The 20,662-nt window shown below is 46.1% G+C and overlaps 1 protein-coding gene across 3 annotated transcripts in view; it reads right to left on the bottom strand.

Moving 5' to 3' along the window:
• The window catches only part of atrnl1a (attractin-like 1a), a 212,404-nt gene that overhangs the window by 114,410 nt on the left and 77,332 nt on the right, over nucleotides 1-20,662 (bottom strand). For all 3 annotated transcript variants that reach the window (XR_013077819.1, XM_076743654.1, XM_076743655.1), the window contains 2 exons: nucleotides 11,888-11,981; nucleotides 3,699-3,751 (listed from right to left, as the gene is read on the bottom strand). Coding sequence is in view for 2 of the 3 variants with exons in the window: in XM_076743654.1 (XP_076599769.1) it covers nucleotides 3,699-3,751; nucleotides 11,888-11,981 (147 nt within the window). In the remaining variant the exon portion in view is untranslated. The remainder of the gene's footprint in view (nucleotides 1-3,698; nucleotides 3,752-11,887; nucleotides 11,982-20,662) is intronic.

Here is a 20,662-nt window from a genome sequence, read left to right as displayed (position 1 = left end):
CCTGAAGTGTTCTGCTCTCTGAAATGTTCGACTGCACTGACGTTTGGCAGGTTTGATGCTGCAGACTGAAGTTTGCATCTCAACAGTCAACGTGTCTTTAAACCATGAAAGCGACCTTTTCCTGAACCCATCAGCCCTTTAGTTTCCTAAACAACACCAGGTCTCACTTCTAGAGACGGCAGATTAGAAAACATGAGCTGATTTTGACCTATTTTAATGTTAATTATCTGATATCTGCAGTCTCACAGACTGTGGTTGAAATGGTTTTGTCAGATGTATCTGTGATAATCATGTGACCCCTCACGCCCCACCATGAACTGAGCACACACACTCCGTTACTCAGTCTGTGATTACCGTTCATGTTCAGTGGCTCTGCCTTCAGCTGACTTTGAAAACTTCCTCTGTGTCAGAGAGAAAGAAGCCGACAGAGAAGGAGGGAGTCGACTGCTGAACGTCTGATTCGGAGCAGATGTCGAGAGGGCTGGACTGACAATATTCAGCTGCTCAACCTTGAGTGCTTGTTTGCTTTAGATAATGGATTTCTTTTCACCTTTAAGGAGTCTGAGGCAAGCGCGTAACCTCCATTCTTGGTCTTCTGCCTTTGTGTCAGGGAGCAGACGAGCTGTCAGTTGCTGCCACACGGACAGAATAAATCCAGTTAGCTTACAAAGCGTGCGCCGTGCTGACACACTGCAGGGCTGGTCGACAGGCTGAACCCGTGTCACTGCGAGCTCCCGTCCTCGCGGCCGTGGTTAAGCTCCTTTTTGGCCTTTAAAGTGAAGCAGTGTTTACTCCTCAGCCTTTGTTGCTGGTTGCTTACAGCAGTTTAATCATGAAGTAACATGCTGACTGAAAATTTCCCATCTTGTTAATCATCTTGCTTCGACACCACAGGTTCATCTGCCACCAATACAAGTGACCACGTCCAAGGGGCCGGTGTGCAGAGGGATTGTGGGATACTCAAAGCAGCAAAGCACACAGAAGAACTCTGAACCTGGACCTTCAGCTCTGATTTGGCCAGAAGGCAGCAGCACTCAGATGAGACTGAGGATTGGGAATGAGACAGGCCATTATTCCCAGTCCCAGTTCTGTGCTGGATCCAGTTGGGGCCTTCATACTGACCCATATTAGTTCTGAAAAATACAGAGAATGCCTAACTATGGGACATGAGTGTTGGGACATTTATGCACTCTGTAAGCCACTACGTCAGTTGAAATGGACCAGTTCAGACCATCCACAGACCAATACTGACAACACCGTCCTCCCGCTGCAGGTAACCTCACCGCTGTCAGCTGTGTGATGAGGTTTCATCATCAAAGGAAATCCACAGGTGGTTCAGATTTCCCAAACTCCTGCTGTAAACCTGTTCGAACCAGCAAGGACAGCAGCTCTCAAACACTCTGCACGTTGTTTTACAAGACAGAGATAAAGCTTTTATCAGCTCTTTCCTTCCAATGACATTTAAGGCTAATATTGACCTCAGCACTATTGTGCTGCTTTCCTCAGACGACGCGGAAATGGATGGCTTTTAAATGTGCAATTCACACACGCTATCTCTGTGCACGGCGTGCGAGGACGGCGTGCGAGGGCGCCGTGTGCTCTCATGCGTGTGCTTCTGAGTGCGCTTGTTCTTATTCAAACAAAGCTAACCCCGTTTCACAGACAGTAGAAAAGATAATGTCACGTTAATGACAGAACAGAACGTGGTCAAATACATGAGAAAAACAGGCTCCATCTCAGCTGCAGCCATAAAGACATAAAGGAGCTGTGCACCCACAGACTTCAGCAGCCATTTCAACCTGTGTGTGTGTGTGTGTGTGTGTGTGTGTGTGTGTGTGTGTGTGTGTGTGTGAGTGTGTGTCTCTGTCTGACTGCATGCGTATTCATTACCTAAAGCCCTTCACGAAGCTGGGCAAGGGCACTGCATTGGTGCCATCTAGTGCTTTCAAACGTCAGTCCTGAATCCAGCTCAGAGGGTAAAACCACGTCATCCATGAACTTAAAATGAAGGGAACTTGGATTTCTGGCCCACACAGGACGCTGTTCCCAAATGTTACCTGGATTGTTCCACACCGACAGACCATTTATCTGAACTAAACTTCAGAAAAGGCATTCTAAGATAAAAGCTTAGTGGCGCTAAAGGTGAACCCGTGTTAGCATCCTCAGTCATACCCTTGAACAGAAGTGGTTTTGTGATCAAAGGCGTGTTTGAGGTGACCGGTGCGATCTGCGGCACGACTCCTCTGATTGCTGCATCCTTTCAAGCCTCCCTCATTGAAACAATGATAGCCTCGCTCGAGCTGGAGGGCTATTGACATTGGCAGGACTTGAACTTTATTCTAGTGTGTTATAATATTAAAACTGATGACGGCAATTCACAGACTACAAGTGTGTGTGTGTGTGTGTGTGTGACGGAGATGTGAGCGAGCGAGCAAGCGTGTGCCACAAAACATCTGTTTTGACTGCAGCATTCCTCCTTCGTCTGCCCTTTAAAAGGAAAACCAGCAATTTGTTGCAAATGGGCGAAGTCAATATGGTCCCTGAGAGCATCTGGACACAGGAGAGCCAAGTGCTGCACAGAAAAACTTTCTCTCATAACCAACTGCAACACAGCATTAAAATAATCCTGATATTTAAGAAATGATTCACCTCCCTGTGTTTGTCCCCCCCCCCATGTCAAGAATGAACTTTCATCCTCAAACACTGTCCTCTCTCAAAGGCAACGGCAGAATGAAACTGTTATTAGGTCCACTGATTTTTCCTGGTGTGCTCAGTGATTAGTTTTTTTTTTTAGTTTTATTTTTGCACAATTAAAACACACAAAAAGAAGAAAAAAACATTTTTTTAAAAATACAGTGCAGGGAGAGGCAAAAAACCCGTAGGGATTATTTAAAGCCTCCACCTAATGAAATTAACATAAGATGTTTAAGAACTCAGAAATACAGAAACATACAGAAAAATACATAAAATGATACCAGTGATAACAAACTACTAGTGACCAAATATGTTTAATAATAAGATTCTTACGCTTCTTCATAGATTGAAAACGACTTTCAGCTGTTATTCTGCCTCTACTCAGCGAAGTCAGAGGCAACATGTGGTCTGTCCCATTTCTGTTCACTTCCTTCACGAGGATTCCTCAAAATGTTCAGTTTACTCAAACTCATCATCCCAGAACAACAAAGAAAGAATCAATAAGCAATATACTTTTCTAGATACATATCAGACTCTTGAGACCCTGTCTTCAGAAGATATTAGCATGTGCAGTATTTGTACTCACAATCGTGCCCATCTGTGTGCTGAACAGCTCCAATCATGTCATCAACAGTCAAGGCTCAACACTCTGCTCTGGCGTCATACCCGCCTCGAAGCTCCTAAACTGTGCGTGAAGTTGTTTTTTAAGGAACATTCGGGCACAAATGTGAGCGTCTGGTCCACAGTGAGCTCGTTAGATCTGACCTATGAGATCAAAATGCTCATTTGTTCGTGACAGTTAGCATCAATACTCAGTGTTGTGTGTGAGGAAGGCTAGCAGTGTTAGCCTCTGCTGTGGGGATAAAGTCATGATGACCACACTGCACGCTCTGTGTGTGTGTGTGTGTATGTGTGTGTGCATCTGTGTGTGCGTGCATGTGTGTGTGTGCGTGTGTGTGCATGTGCCCGGGGAGACTCAGGTGTGGCGGTGGCAGGATACTTACAATAACATGTTCCTCTGAGGGGGTTGCCAAGGTAACGGTTCTCTGAGTCACATCTGGAGCGACGCGAGGAAGGAGAGACAGGTGGAGAGGAAGACAAAGAAGAAGAGGAAGAGTAACGTCATTAGCATTCAGCGAAGGTTGAGCTTTACAAAGACACGTCTTGGTGTTGGAGTGTGTGTGTGTGTGTGTGTGTGTGATAGTGGGGGGGTCAGGTGCCCCCTTGCTGCAGGTGCTGTCTTCCTCCACCTCTTTGCGAGGTGATTTCCCTTGACAGGCCTGTCTAGCCATTGCTGCTCTCTTTTTCCCAGGGCCCCCCCACACACACACTCATACACACATGCACACCTGGAGAGAACACCTTGAACTTGAGCACTGGAGAGAGAACACGACAGCCTATACCTGTGTGGTGTGTCACGCTAACCTCCTGAAGGACAGACTCAAGCAGATCAGAGGGTCCCTGGTTTCTGGACGGGCTGGAAAATGTTCATCCAGACAAAAAAAGTGACCAAAAATCTATGTGCTAATATGTCACTTCGAACCACGACAGAGAGGCAGCGTATTCAGCTGCTGAGGAGAAGGAGCACAGGGGGAGGACACTGAAAACGAGCTGTGGTCGCTTCTTCAAATCCAGCTCTGAAGGTTTCCATTCAGACCTTCATCTCTGCCTCTGGACTGACAGTCAGTGCTGGTTAGTGGAAAACAGAGTACTTGACATGCTTCTGACATGGCACGAGCAAAACATCCTGACATTTCAGTTTCAATACAATCACCAGTGAGGAGTCAGGACCTGCCAGTCACTCAGAGAGGAACCTACTCTGCTTCTCATTTGTATTTTCACATTTCAGACATTTCTCTGTTAGTCACTGTGACCAGATGGAGGCTGACGCACATTTGCTGATGGACAGTAATTGGCTTCGATTGAAAGTTGTGACCTTTAGGTTGAGGGAGGGTCCTTAATGACCAGCGAGCTCTGCCACAACACAATGAGGTTAAAAGAGAAAAAGATTTTCCGGTGGAAATTTAATGAAATGTTCAAAATACATCATGGAGGGGTTTTACAGGGCCGTGTGGTTCAGGAACATCAGGGCTCTTCAGGATAACGTGAAGCAGTTAAAGACAACTAGCAGGGTTACAGGGTTTGCTTTATACTCGTGATCAAGAAACGATGCGTTCAGGGCCACTCAAGTGTCGAGATGGATGACGTGTACCTGAAGTAGTTCAGACCGCAGATAGGAAAATTACTGCCTGGCAGCTGAGAACAAAAGCCAGAGTGATTAAAGTTCCACTGTGAGGGAACGGAAAAGAAAGGTTAACGATGGAAAAAGAGGACCAAATGTGATTGTTATTATAATGGCAAAGATTTTAGCATGTCTTTAAAGAGCATTTGCATTGCCGTGATGGACGAGTTTAAATCCTGGCTTCTGTATGTGACATTCATCTGGAAGACTTTAAAAAGGAAAACAAAAGAGCGTTTACTCAAACTGCAACAGCTTGATGAAATTCTGTGTCTCAGCCATGAAGAACAAAGAAAACACGCTGCTTATCAAACCCATATGCACGTCTTTGACAAGCTTTACTAAATATGGACAATAAATCATCCAAAGCGCAGTTCACACGCTGTTTCACAGCAGAGGGAGGGCGGCAGGACTCAGGTGGACGAGGCACGAAAAGAAAGCACGAAAGAGGAAAAACGAGGAAGGAGTGAGCGAGGGAAGAGGGCAGGTGAGGTTTACAGCCTGGTGTTTGTGATTCTCTCACAGTGCAGCAGCAGGTCACAGAGCAGCGCTGCACCACGCTGAATATTTCATTCTTCTATAAAACCCAGACAAGGACGAGGCCTTAAACAACAGCCGCCTCACAGAGCGTCCACCCTGAATCAGGAGTTTAGAGCGACCGTAAAACAACCACAGAAGCCTGATACCTTTGGTCTAATGGAGGCGCGTGGGTCAGACGAGATCTGTCCTTTTCAAGAAGATTTACATTTTAACTCAGTGATCCTTGTCTTAAAAGACCTCAGCTGCTATTAATAAATACGGTGGATAAAAGGAAAAGGCTGTGTACATATATTTATGTTAAAGTCCCATCAGAAGGCTAAATGCATGAAATGATGTGAGTCTAAGCCTGACACGTCTTCTTCTGTGCCATGGAGCTCCATTGTTATTAAAAACACATCAATGAGCCACACCTTCATCAGCATGAACACACACACACACACACACACACACACACACACACACAGTCCTGCTGCCACAAACCCTCACGACAGCACCAAGTGTGGATTAATGCACTGCTGAAAATAGTCCCAAACTAATGCACCATTTCCACCGTTTGAGTCACCGAATGCCAAAAATAGTGTCCGGCAGTTTCTGGAGGAAAGAAAACAAAAGAAAAGAAAAGCAAAGAGAGAAAGAAAAGCAAAGAGAGTGGAGGACAGAAAAGGAAAGAAAGGAAGGTGGACGGCTCTTCAGAAGTGAAGTGAAGCTTAAGGGAGGATGAAAGAGGCTTATTAAATGAGCAGTTTGGGATCCAGAGGAGAGACTTGGAGAGAGAGCAGCGTCATCTCAAGAGGTCTCCGTGACTTTAAAAGCTTTAGAGTCGCTTCCAGCCGCTGCCACAAAGGAGCATTCAGGACTAAGCCTATTTCAGCACGAGGAGATTTATTGTGATAAATGCGATGTCAGGAATTGGTTAGGGCCCTCTTTGGAGCGAAATATGATCTAAAAACACTTCTATGGGATATTTTAATCACTGAACATGTTGTCTTTGGGCTGCAGTCACATTGTGTTTCCAAACATTATCCAAAAATGAGCTCTCTCTCGCCCCAGAGGAGGCTCGGCATCAGGTTTGGGCGCTGATACTGATAAGGATTCAGCTGTGAGTATCTCAGCAGGGCGGACGCTAACCGGAAGCTAACTGATACAAAAAGCCTGAACTTTCCTGATTCTGACATTTTACATCACAACTCTGCAGCCAATACATTTCGTATTGATCACGACTGCCTGATGAGGGAGCGTTTATTAAACTAAGGGCGCTAACCGTTTAGCTCATGCCAGTGAAAGGTTCAAATCAACAGTCTCTTTGTTGTAGCAGCTGGACACAAAACACCATGTCATGTTGGCAAATTCCTCCGAGATTGATCCAAAATCAAATAATAAACTCATCCGATCTCCACGTTGGCTTCTGCTGACAGTTAGCACACAGCAGAGTTAACCCTGATGGTTGGATGTTTCTGACTGAGACACAGCTCAGTCGTGAAGTACTTCCTGCACCTCTGACGTTTTAGCAAAGAGCCTGAAGAAAGATGAGCTTCGTGCTACAGCTCTCGATCACTCAAACCCAGGCAGAAGGTGTGATTTCAGTCTTTTTCTATGTTGTGGTGACTCACGCTTCACTTTGATTGGGCCTTCAGTACAGGCAAAAACTGCAACTCACATGATCACACTGAGCGGATCGGCTGACGGGCCGGAAGCACAGAACAGCTGGTTCTGTCCAGAGGCAACGAAATCTATTCAAACAACACAGCTGTGTCCTCCAGGAGACAAAGACAGCTTTACTTTGAGCAATGCGACTATGAACAGAAAGAAAGAAAACATCTATTCTATTGTAAAATGAGTCAGAGCGACCAATTCTTCATCCATCCAGTGAACCTGGAACAGGGCTTTTACATCCTGAACTTTCAGCTCGTCATGTAGCACAGACGACCGAGCTAGCATGCTGTCCTCAACTGTCCTCTGGTGGTGCACGGCCGTGTCCTGAGGCCGATGCTTCACATTTATGTGTGTGTTAAATCCAACACGAGGAGCGACGGAGAGGAAGGATAAGCAGACTTGCAGGAGGCTAAGAGGGGGGCGAGGCTGAGCTATTTGCTCTCCTGGGAGGGGGGGCACTAAAGTCCTGGACACAGAGCTCCAACAAAAAGGGGACGGACACTTAAGCAGCTTACAACAGCCTAATGGGGACAAGATAAGGGCCACACAGGGCTGGACAGCCTCAGCACTTAAACACACTCTGACTCATCCCCACACACACACACACACACACACACACACACACACACACACACACACACACACACACAGAGCAGTCCTCTGCTCGGCTCGCTGTTCCCATAAACAAAGCGGAGGTTAAAGGTCACAGAGATAGTGCTCGTCCTGCTCGTGTGTGTGTTTTTGTGTAACTGTGTGTCATTTATTTCAGCAGTCTGAGGGTGTTTAGGTGTAACGTATTAAACTCTGCTTCGCAGCACAAACACTGAGAAGCACTAACACTCCCTCCACAGTCAAGAGCAGCAAAACATGCAAATTAGCAGTCAATTAGTGGAATTCTCCACATTTGGAGAGGAGGCCAATTAAAGCTAAATCAACACAATCAAACAGTCAGTCAGACAATGAGAAAACAAGGAGAAATGAAGTGGAGAGCTCAGCAGAGTGCACAGACCGCCTCACACACAGCCAAAGTTAGGCGTTTTATACGATTATTCATGAATGTTGTCAATTAAAACAGAAACCACAGCTAAGCAGCAGGCGAACATCTGGTGAGCAAACTGATTTCAGAGTGTCTGGAGCTCGGCTTTGGACGGCACTCCAGCAGTCCTGACCTGCCACCTTCACGCTCTGAGCTGCCGCTTTGTGAAACAGCTGTTACTGCTCACACTCTCACACTGAGCCTGCAAACACACACAGCGTGCACTGCCTTCAGCCAGGAGTCATTCCCACAGGCCGCCCAACGCTTCCACCACAAAACACATCCAGTATGTTAGTCTGAATGGTCGTCGTCCTCACAGGAGGATTTTCAACGACCTTCAGTTTGCCATCAGGTCAAAATACAGTGTGAAGAAAATTAAAATTAAAAAAAGAAGAGGAAAAAATGCAGAAGACGAGTGGTTGGACAACGGTGGACTGTTCAGAGAGAAGATGAAAGAAGTGACATATTTAAAAAAATATACTTTATGATGTTAATGAGGTTAATAATGGAATGTGGATACACTCTCGGTGCAAAGCTAAACGTGTCTATGGCGCCAGGCGTCGAAGACTGAGCACTGCTGACAGCTGGCATCAAATATCAGCACTGATCCTTCACAACTTCACGTAATTTTGGATTATCTTTTTTAATTTAGAAATGTTGTTGTAGAGCTGCTTGTGTTTAAATGGGAAGTTCCCACAGTGAGCACCTGGAGGACGGGATGATACTCTACATTTGTACTAATACTGCAATACTGCATCGCATAGAAAGACAACAAAGAAAGTGACTCCTGACTGTTTGTGTTCCATAAGAATGAAACAAGATGAAAACAAAGAACATGCAAACAAAAAAAATCCCACTCTAACTAATGAACCCATTACTTCAGAGACACACACACACACACACACACACACACACACACACACACACACACACACACACACACACACACACACACACACACCTGCTGTAACCTGAGGGTGCTTACCGCCGCCCCCCGGGGGGAAATTGCTCGTTCATAATCAAAACGCCAAACAAATGGCCCTCGACTTGGCACGCCATTTTGGAGTGACTCAAGCAAAACAAACAGTGCAGTAGCAGAGAGACATGGGGGGGGGGGGGTTGGGGGGGGGGGGGGGGGTGGAGCGTGGTGGCTTAGGGATGCACAAGTGATCACACACAAACAGCGCTTCTGCTCTCAGCCTCTGCAGTCTCCAGCAGAATAATGGATTACTGTTGTGCAGTGAAGAGACGCAGACGCAGAGCGAACGGGAGCGACTGCACTCAGACGCTGCTGCAGCTGCTTCTGCTCCAACATCAGTACGAACATCAGACCCGAGCCTTCGCTTCATCGCTCAGGCTGACGTGTTCCTGTTAGCTGGTTTCTGTCGACGGCGAGCTGTTATTTCTCCCAAACTCATCAGCAGTGAACACAAATCCTTCCTGCTGATCCTTTTCAGTCCACACATCAGCCGTGGTCATGATTATTAGGAGCACTTCAGAAATATCTAACACGTTTTCTATCAGTCAACTTACAAGAAAATGTTTAAACGTGTCAATTTTCAGTCGTCGCCATTTTCAAGACAATTTCTGCCTGATTTCATGTTTGACGTCCTCCTTCTCTATTGGTTAAATCCAGACTCCAGTTTCAGTGTCTAGTGCACGACAATGACAATAACAATAACAAGCTGAAGTTAACAGCTGTGTGTTTGAGCAGAGCTGTTGAGGGTTAGCTCCAGACGTGGGGTTTGGTAGCTTTAGCGGTTAGCCCACCTGACCTGAAGCAGACTGTTTCGAACAGATGAGTCTGTTTCTAAGTGGGCATGAGGTTTTCAGAAGGGCACTGAGGTCAGACAGAGGGGCTGCCAGGGAAACTCCTGCCCTGGAACTGGATCTCAGAATATCAGCCAAACACACTGTTTAAATCCCAGTTTAAATCCCAGTCTAAGCACTGGGCAGACTGCACAGGTGACACCAAACTTCTGAACGCTTGTTTTCTTTCTGTTTACTGTCAAAAAAGTCAAATTTGTCTGATGAACCAGTGTTGAACGGTGTCTTAAAGGAACTCTCTGTGTGATTCGCTGATTGAAGCCGACAGAAAACATGTGGAGGGTCTTTCAGGGAGGGGTTCAGGGCAGGTGGGCCGGCCCTCTGCTGGGTCATGTTACTGTCAGGAGAGGAGCTGAAGGTTACAGTCACTCAAAGGTCATGTTGAGGTTCGTCCAAGGAATAAGTGCTTACAGTCAGAGTTTAAGTTAAGGGTTAGAAAATTTACATAATTGGTAGCAGATATGAGTCGGGATGTGTGTGTGTGTGTGTGTGTGTGTGTGTGTGTGTGTGTGTGTGTGTGTGTATGCACACGCCTGTGCAGCACTCAAACAGCTAAAACATTTTACATGTAAATCTCACTAAACAAATCTCACTGCTTTAAACTCTGCTTCAGCGTCAGCAGGCCAGTTTCCACGGAGCGTAAATTGAAACAGATTCAATCATCAATAATCAAACTGTGTTCACTTTCCTGAAGTGTCTCTGAGTCCATGTGTTCATCTCCTTCATCCTTCATGTGTCCACAAAGTGGTGAACTCGCTGCATCCTCTATGAACAACTGAGCCTTTCCAGGACGCCCCTTTCATACCCAACCATGATCCTCTCACCTGTTACCAATCAGCCTGTTTACCTGTGGAATGTTCCAGACAGGTGTTTTTGGAGCGTTCCACATCTTTCCCAGTCTGTGAAACGTGCTGCTGCATCAGATTCACAATCAGCAGATATTTACAGAAATCAATGAGGCTGATGAAAACATGAAATGTAAGTAATCAAACACAGTGACAGAGACGTTCTCTGCTGTCTGCACCGCAGTCGATCTGACTCCAAACGACACTGTAACGACTGTACTATGACTTCATGTTTGTGAGTACCCAAACACCACAAAATACACACACAATTTGTACCGCTATCCCTGTGGGGACACTGCACTGACATAATTGACCTACTGACCCACAGCCGGACCCTAAAACCAAGTTCTAACCTCCAAAACGTCGCCTGGACCGATGGGAACCTCTATTTGGTCCCCAGGGTGACAGGATGTCCCTGTGGGTTGGTGTGTAGTCAATTTAAAACCCCCAGCAGGATATAAAACATACACACACACACACACACACACACACACACACACACACACACAGTATGTACTCTGTGTTTGTAGCCTCTCCAGCTAGATTTATTGATGCAGCAATTTTCAGTCTGTCTCCATGCTGTGTTGGTCCACCAAGCCATTTAGGATATTGTAGTGCTGCAGCGGTTAAGTCTGGCACAGTCGGGGGGGGGGGGGGGGGGGGGGGGGCACACATGCACGCACGCACGCACGCACGCACAGTATCCACACAGATCATTCATCATGGTTCTTTCCATCTTCCTACAACCAAAAATTGATTTTAGAGTCAAATCCTATTTCTCTAATCCCAAAAAACCTACTCTTGAGCCTGTCCATATGTTTTTTAACAGCCACATGCCTGTATATGACAATGCCGGTGATGATGATGATGATGATGATGATGATGATCCCAAAAAGCTGCTGATGGCATTCAGTGAAGCACTCTGGGGACTTTCCATATACTGCTTTCCATACAGCTTCATGTACTGAATGCTGCTTGTTGTCTAAACATTTTGCTCAGTCATCAGTGGATCTTTGGGGGGGGGGGGGGGCAGTTGCATGATAGGATACTCACAGCTGACACTGGTCTCCCTTGATGCCCTTCGTGGTACAGAAGCACTTCCCGGTGTTGACGTGGCACACGTTGGCGTGGTTGTTACACCTGCAGGCTGTAAAGAAGAGACAAAGGTTGAAGAGACGATGGGAAGAGAGAGACAGACTCAGAGTAGGACCTCTTGGTGGAGTCATGATGGAGGTTTTCAGAACCCATCAGCTTCTGAAAGACTACCTGCATCTCAGCATCCAGCACTAACACCTGCACACTGTGTACAAACCATCAGTCAGCATGGTCACATGGTCACATGGTCACACGGTCACACGGTCACATGTCGTGGATTTTCTTTCAGAACTTTGAAGAGGCACCACTTCTCATCACTTTTTCAGCAAATGCAAGTTCCCATTGAATCCCATCTAAGGGTGAAGATCACAATTTTTCCAAGTTTGTCCTCAAACATCGCTGACATGTTGAATTTAAGTCCAACATTCGCTCCCTCTGAGGTCTGTTTCAGTCTCCATCAGCTCCAGAGGGAAATATCTGGCTCTTTAGCTGCTAAATGCTCCTGTTTTCACTCTGTGTCTGTCTGCTGTCTGCTGCTCAGCAGGTAGTCTACACTGGATTTTCACAGCTACAACCGCCTGCTGCCGCTGGAAACGATGCAGTTAGAGCAGTGAGAGTGAAACAAAACGGCAAAGTTGAAACCGGACGTTGGCTAAGCAGTGAGCTGACACTCCAAAACGCTGAGTCCAGCTGCAGATTCAGACAGTGATTCTCTGTCAGCTCATCACAGCCAGCGACCCCCTTCACTGCCACACTGTCGCTCCATGCACCGTTATTATAAAAAACATCAATTACAGCTGCTTTGAGGGCCAGCTGATGGTATCTTTCACCATGTAAAATAACTGTTTGAGACATTTGGTCTTGTGTTTTATCAAGATTATGCACAATCAAACATGTATATGACAGAGAAAATGCACAGCAGTCAGCAGGGAAACTCAAACGTCTCGGTATGGGAACTGCCAAATGTGAAAATATTATATGGTTAGTGCACCAGGGAAAATGAGCTAATATGGAAATAAGCTGCTTATTATCATCAAACTCCAGACACGATAACACAAGATGTAAATCTCTTTGGCCAAAGCTGAAAAATCACCGTCAGGAAAGCATCCGGAACACTTTGAGCTGCAAAGGTAACACAGGTGAACTTGGCTTTTGGACGCTTTTCATTGCAGGTTGTTTGCTTCTGACGAGTGAAACAGAGATGGTTTTTGGTGAGTCTCATCTTTTTAATTGTTTTGTTGTGTAAAAGCATTATGTAGCCCGATGATTCACACGGAGCCGAGCCTGTAATTTAGACACTAAATCACTTCTGCATGGAGTGACTAATGGCAGAGACAAACAGAGCGTTGGCTGTACCCTGTGTTACGGTGTGTACGTGCTCGTCCACACAAGGCCGCTCTCTCCTGTGTCCCTCTCCAGCTGAATTGACTTTGTGCTTTGTTCTTATTCTCTCCAATTGGCTCAGAGACAGGCCCTGTAATAAAAGAGTGGTGCGTTTGGGTCAAGGTAAAGCCAACGCACCGGCAGATAATGAGAGGAAAACAACCTCTTCCACCCCTTCTGCTGCTCTGCCGGGGACCACGGCCTGATCTGATCGTGTACAGAGAACAAAAAGTATCAGACACAAACACTGATTTAAATATTTAGATTTCTGAACACACACACACACACACTCTGAGCAATGGGAAAACAAGGTTGCACAGGGGGGCATTTAAATGTCAGCGGGCTCAAAGTCGAATTGACGTTCTTCAACTTGAAAAACAGAGACGCCGCAGCAGAGACGGCAACAATAACAAAATACAATTTCAATCTATTACTTGAAATTACATTGACCCGCCACAAAGAAAGCAAACCTTTTCAGAGATGCACACTGAACTGTAAGGGCTTGGAGATAACAGAGTCTTAACAAAAAGTGGCTTTTAGACTTGAGATAATAGACAAATCACAGGTGTGTTAGCGCAGGCTCGGGTCACCCTGCTGTTCATACAATATTGATTTAGCAGGCAGCCAACAAAGGCACACAAAGGACACGGCGAGGAGAAATATGCCTTCGTGCACTCACACAGATTTGGCCAATGGCACTTGAGAGACGCCAATACAGCCAACAACATGGAGCCTCCAGCAGAGCGGCCTCAGTGCAGACAGCTCCCCGCTCTGCACACTGTGACGAGACAAAAACTTACTCCAGCGCCTCACATCCACTCATGCACTACAGTTCAATACCTGCTCAAAGCTAACACTTGCATTTCTAAACAAAGCCACACTTATTTCAATAATACGGCTTTCCCATCAGTATTTCTGAGTCTTTTAGTATTTAACAGCTACACAGTGTTCAAAATCAAAAAAACTAGAGAATGATCGTACTTCGGGGCCAATTATCATACAACCAAATTTATCAAGAACTGAGCTTTCAACTTGAATCTGTGTCAGAGGTTTGTGCTGCTAACTTCTGTTTAGCCTGTTTGTGTGTTTACAGGCTACAATTCAGGTTACAGGAAGTAAACCACACCCATCAAAACCCGAGGGTGGTCCGACTGCATCAAAAGAAACGGCCTGGCACAAAAGTTGAGATATGCAGTTACAACACAAAGACAATAATCACGCTGTATTACAATACTATAAGATGCTATGAGACGCCACAGAGGTTCATCTGTACGTCACTGCTGCAAACGTTCATGTTGACCGAAATGTCGACTGCAGCTGGCGGTGACAGAGGTAAACGGTGAACAGACTGCATTTATATGGAGCTTTTCTAGTCTTACAGACTAGAAACAGTCAGTCGGCCGTCGCCCATCCGGACACTGCTGGTAGATGCTGCCACCTGCTCATCAGCGGCAATAATTCATAGATACACTCAGGAGCATCAGCAGCAGTTTAGGGTTTAGTATCTCGCCCAGTGATACTTCAGAATGAAGGCCAGACGTCAGCTCTGCCTCCTGAGCCACAGCCGCCCCACACACAGCTGACCAGGCTAACTTTACCTTCACAGCCGACAGATGTTACAGCCACAACTGGACATTTTGGGAAATGATCTTGTTTGTTGTCTTGCAGTCAGACATCAATATTAGCTTAATCTTTGTGTGTCCAGTCCACCGATACTGTAGGTCACAGACAGCTAGCTCAGTACAAAGACTGGAAGCAGGTAGCTGTGTCGCCTCACAGCAATCCAATGTGAGCAGTCCTCACATTTCCTGTTTTCAATGCTTCATACAAGAGGTTATCAAACAGGGCATGTCATGAAAACAGAGGTCTGTACTTCAATATGAACATTTCTTTCTTTAGGATCAAACATGTTACTGCACCAAGTCCATCCGTCCATCCATCCATCCATCCGTCCGTCCGTCCATCCATCCATCCATCCGTCCATCCATCCACCCATCCATCCATCCATCCATCCGTCCATCCATCCATCCGTCCGTCCGTCCGTCCGTCCGTCCATCCATCCGTCCATCCATCCATCCGTCCGTCCGTCCATCAATCCGTCCGTCCATCCATCCGTCCATCCATCCGTCCATCCATCCGTCCGTCCATCCATCCATCCGTCCGTCCATCCATCCATCCATCCATCCGTCCATCCGTCCACCCATCCATCCATCCGTCCGTCCGTCCATCAATCCGTCCGTCCATCCATCCGTCCATCCGTCCGTCCGTCCGTCCGTCCGTCCGTCCACCCATCCATCCATCCATCCATCCGTCCATCCATCCATCCGTCCGTCCGTCCGTCCGTCCGTCCATCCATCCATCCATCCATCCATCCATCCGTCCGTCCGTCCATCCATCCAGTCGGGCTTTCATACTAAACAGAGAAGTGAGCTTGGTTCTGTGTGTGTGTGTGTGTGTGTGTGTGTGTGTGTGTGAGAGAGAGAGCAACTGGAGGTGAAGGGTGTAAGAAGCAGAGGAATCATGAAGAAGAGAGTGAATGCATGAATGAAAGTACATCGCACCACACTTGCTGACGACACAGAAACACGATGCAATAAAAAGGAACCTGATCTCTGAGCAAAAAAGGCTGATTTGATATAAATCAGACTCCCATGACTTGTGCGAGCCCCCTGAAGAGAGTATAATTTCTCACCCCACTGCTTCTGCATGTATACACTATACAAAAGACGCTTGTTGTCAGAGTGTGTTTGAATGTGTGTGTGTGTGTGTGTGTGTGTGTGTGTGTGTGTAGAGTCAGACAGAGACAGGTAGAGACGAGGAGAGAACAATCCTCACTGAACCTCTTATCTGTCTCTACAGTCGGCTCGGTCTAATTCCCGACCGGCGTGCGGTTATAAAACTCCAGATTACTTAACAGAGGGGAAATCAGGGCCCTCGCGGTGCTGAACATTACTCCAAAGGGTGTTTTGTGCAGTTGGACTTCAGAACCCGTGAACCCAGAACCACCCCCGCAATAAGTGAATCACTTCTGCGGCTAAATATCCCCCAGTGCATATTTTAATACATTCTAATTTAAGTACAAATAAAAGTGGGACAGCTGAAGCCTTTCAGCTTCTGAACATTCTCCGTAAGATTTCTTAAATTCTTTCTGAAATGAAGCACTTGATCTCTCCGTGCATAAACCTCCGCACACACAAATAATAGATGAAAATGTGTGTTGAGGGAACTTTTACCAGCCTCGCTGCCCTCCTCTCCACCTCCTGCGCTCTGACAGAAAGTGACAAGTTCACACCATGAAGAAAATTAATGAATCACAAGCAGCTGGTTTTTCTCCTTAACTACAGGAATTACAACGAAAATGTCTCCTTTCAGCAGCTTTTCCTGCTCTTTACGAATCTCTCCATCGAAACTATCGGAAGACAGGAAGTGAGCAGGAGCTGTGTTAACTGGAGAACATGCATACTTCATATGTGTTATACTATCCAGCAGGACATACAGAATGTGACAACGCTGCAACATGCATTAACATGCAGCTTTATGGAAAGATGCAAAGAAAAGACAAACACAAGCTGCTGTGTGACCAAATCGGTATTACTGCAGGGAGGCAAATACACCCATCCATCCATATCTCCATGTGTCATATCTACAGCACATAAAGTGGCCGACATGACAGAGGAGGGTTATGAAGAGCGACCTCCCTTAAGTCATGTCTGAACAAAGCACACTCGTGCGGGCCACTGTAGGGAGAACGTTCATGAAAATTTAGTTAGAGGTCACAGAGCTGCATGAGAAACAACCCCGACATCGACAGCTCGCTGATTCCTCGTAGCTCTCCTGAAAAAGTGGCGTGTGCACTGTGTTCACACCCACCTGAAGTGTTGATTGGGTCTAAATGGAAATCATCTCTACAGCAGAATATCATAAAGCTTTAAAATGTGTGTGTGTGTGTGTGAACCCATGTGTAATGCATGTCATGTATGTGCACATTTGCATCATAATCACACTGTGCTGCATCACAGGAGAGTGACTCTCACTGCCGCAGTAAGCCGTTAATTAACCGATTCGACATGATTCGACATGATGGAGGACACATTCACCAACTTTCCCATCCACATGAAACAGTCTATACTCTGATATTACGACACCGGAATTTCAACCCACTCACCAAACAGAGTGTTGATAATTATCCAAAACCCTGCAGTCGATTACGTGAAACGATGTTTTTGAATGTTCGGTGAAACATTTTTATTAAAGTGCCTTTTATTGAAGCTCGTTAATTACAGCACGGATCAGGTCTGAAATGGAAAATCTGGTGCTGCAGAATCGATGAATATAAAGAGAATTATTGGGAACAAAGGCCTTCAAAATGTACGTTTTCACTTCTTTTCTTACAAAATGTAGAAAGAAATAAAATAACCAAATCAAATCAACACAATAAAGATGTTAAATGATTGTAAACTGGTGTTTCTGCTGCCTCTCAGCTCTGCAGTTTTTCCCATGATGCTTTGAAAATGTCATACTTTTCAAACCCCCTCGCCTTCACTGCGCCTCTCAACCCTGCTGATTAATCACACGCTCATCTCCATGAATATTTCTCATCACCTTCATCATCATCAATGTCACCCTCCACCTACAGCTGACTCCTGCTTTTCCTTTGTCCGTCCCCACAGACGATAAGGGAGGACAGGGCTTTTTACTGTTTAATGATGGGATGTAGCTGTGAGGGGTCGAGGGCAAAGGGGCAAACATGAAGTAATATACATAAACACACACATCATATGTGTGAGCATACAAAGAGAAAGAAAGGTTTTCACGACGGTCTTATGGCATCAAAGAGGTCTTGAATATGGTTTCCTTCCCTCAGCAGAACTTTAAATATTTAACAGCTTCAGTCATCGCGTCCGTCTTTAAGGCAGATGCATCTCAAAGGATCAATCCAGTCCTTCATCACAACATGAAAATAAAACACTGATTTAAGGCAGATTTCCACTGGATTTTCAATTCTTTGAGACTTCTTCTTGACTTCGAGAAATCGATTAAAAAAACAGAAATATATTTACTTACTAAAGACCATGTGAGCTACAGTGCAACACTCCAATAATCAAAACGAACATGTTTGCCGACCTGATGTGATGGCAGATTTGCTAAATGCAGCCTCACACAAGTTCAGTCAGTACATGACTGAATGTTCCTGCAGGAGAGCGTGGAACAGCAGCTGAGTGTTCAGGTGAGCGGGCAGCATCACCTGGCCAGGCCAAAAGCATGAGCTCATCACTTAAAGCTTCCAAACGCTGCTCTGCTGGATGTGTAGCATTACTGGAACAAGCACAGCGTGTCATCTGTGAATCAATGCCCTCTCTCTGTCGTCCTGAACTCACAGCCTTTGTTTACTATGCCACAAATTTGGTGTGAGATTTTCCAGATGTAATTTGTTCTGTCATCCACAGGACGATCAATGATTTTAGAAGCTGAGAGGCGACGCTCCTCTGCATGGTCCTCATTGAATTTTAAAGCCTCGAATGCAGCGTTTCTCCACCTCGTCTGACCTGAGAGCCCTGCACTAAAACTTTATTTGGTCAAATTCGCCTTCAGCTCTACACTGTGGCTCTCTATGTGGTTGCATCTGCACTGCTCAACGTTACTGCTTGTCCTACATAGCACAGGAGCTGCTGATGCTCATTGTGTGCTGGTTAATGTCAGCGTGAGCGGCGAGCCATAAATGAAGACACACTATCTCAAAGCAGCTTATTGGAGACAAGACGTGAGTCACCGCTGCAGCTGACTGGAGATCAAAAGGGATTCACAAGCCGTTTAAAATCATATTTACAGAGCCGTTTGCATGTGTGTGGCAGTGTGTAGGTGCGTGCGTGTCTTTCTGTTTGTCTGTGCGTTCACATGTTGACCAGTCAGACTCCAGGAATAGAGCTGCCAGAGGGAAGATGACTGGATGCCGCTAAGAATGTTGGGTAGTTTGCAATTCTGCCACAAGGCTCCACAGGTACACGAACACACACAAGTGTGTTTAAAAGCACAAATACGCACACACACACAAACACACACACTCTTAAGACGGCAGGTGAGGGTGGATTTGGCAACGTCTCCGCAGAGAAGACTGAATGGAGCAACACTGCAGGCAGCGTCCCATTCTGCTGCTAAAGCTCAACAACAGCTGGCTGTGTGTGATCCATCTCACACACTCACACACACACACACACACACACACACACACACAGTCTCTGCTTGTTGCAGAGACAGCACTCAACATCTCTAAATGTACAAAGATCTCCTGCTGCTGCTCCCCGCTTACAGGCAGTTCATCAAAACCTTGAAATTAGAGCCGCATGGCAGAGACAGCGAGGGGACGGAGGGAGGGGTTGGCAAAGCATGAGCTGCTGGGACCACCCCTCAACAGCGTTGGTCGTTTGTGTGCTAAAAACATCTATTTTTTCCGTTTGGCTGACACGTGAACTCCTGTGATCTGACTTTCTTAGTGAAGACACAAACTGCCGGTGTTGGGACGGTATGAACACACTCTAATGTTGCTCATACCTGCACAGAACAGGTAATCTGTCACTCACAAAATGACCCAAATGACCGACAAAGACTTCAGCCGAGACGTCTGAAGTGAGAGCTGAAGGTTAAGACTGCTCCTCCTGCAGAGCTTGTTTTGTTGCTGACAACAAGCCACACAAAGGCTGATTCTGTGAACAATCTGTGAAAAGTGACAGCGAGCGTTTGCAGGAGCACAAAAACATCCAGCAACTGGTCTCCATCAGACTGGAAAAAACAGGCTGGACTGGGAAGAAGATGTCTGCCTCCAGCTGAGTCCTCACGACAGAACCAGAGAAACAAAGCACACACCAAGCACTCCTCTCTCTGCTCCAAGGAATCAATAACACCTGCACTGATGCATCTTTTATTCTTTTAAGATTTTCATCTTGTTTTAATCGATCTATTGATTTTATTCCTTACTTTTCCCGTTGGACAAACAAGGGACTGAACACCTGAAGTCCAGCGCAGGCCTGAACTGGACCGAAGCACTCGGCTCACTGACGACGTCCTCGAGACACGACAACAACCTTTGACTCAAGTCGTGTTTCTATGCATCACACGATGGCATGACTGAGAGTCTTCAGAGACGGCCAGCGAGCGTAAGAGAGGGACTGCAGAGAGAGATAGAGTATCAGAGCGGGGGGGGGGGGCTGATGTGAATCATGCAAAATTTATGGAAGCAATAAAAGTGTTCAGCGTGAGGTGCCGATGGCAGAGGAGCATTATATGCTGAAGGACTGTGTAGCAAAAGATAACAAGCACAAGAAGAAGTAATACAAGCTGAAGTCTGCCTGGAAG

Source organism: Chaetodon auriga, chromosome 11 (genome assembly GCF_051107435.1).
Source record: "Chaetodon auriga isolate fChaAug3 chromosome 11, fChaAug3.hap1, whole genome shotgun sequence".
NCBI lineage: Eukaryota > Metazoa > Chordata > Actinopteri > Chaetodontiformes > Chaetodontidae > Chaetodon > Chaetodon auriga.
This window is presented reverse-complemented; position numbering and strand designations above follow the sequence as displayed.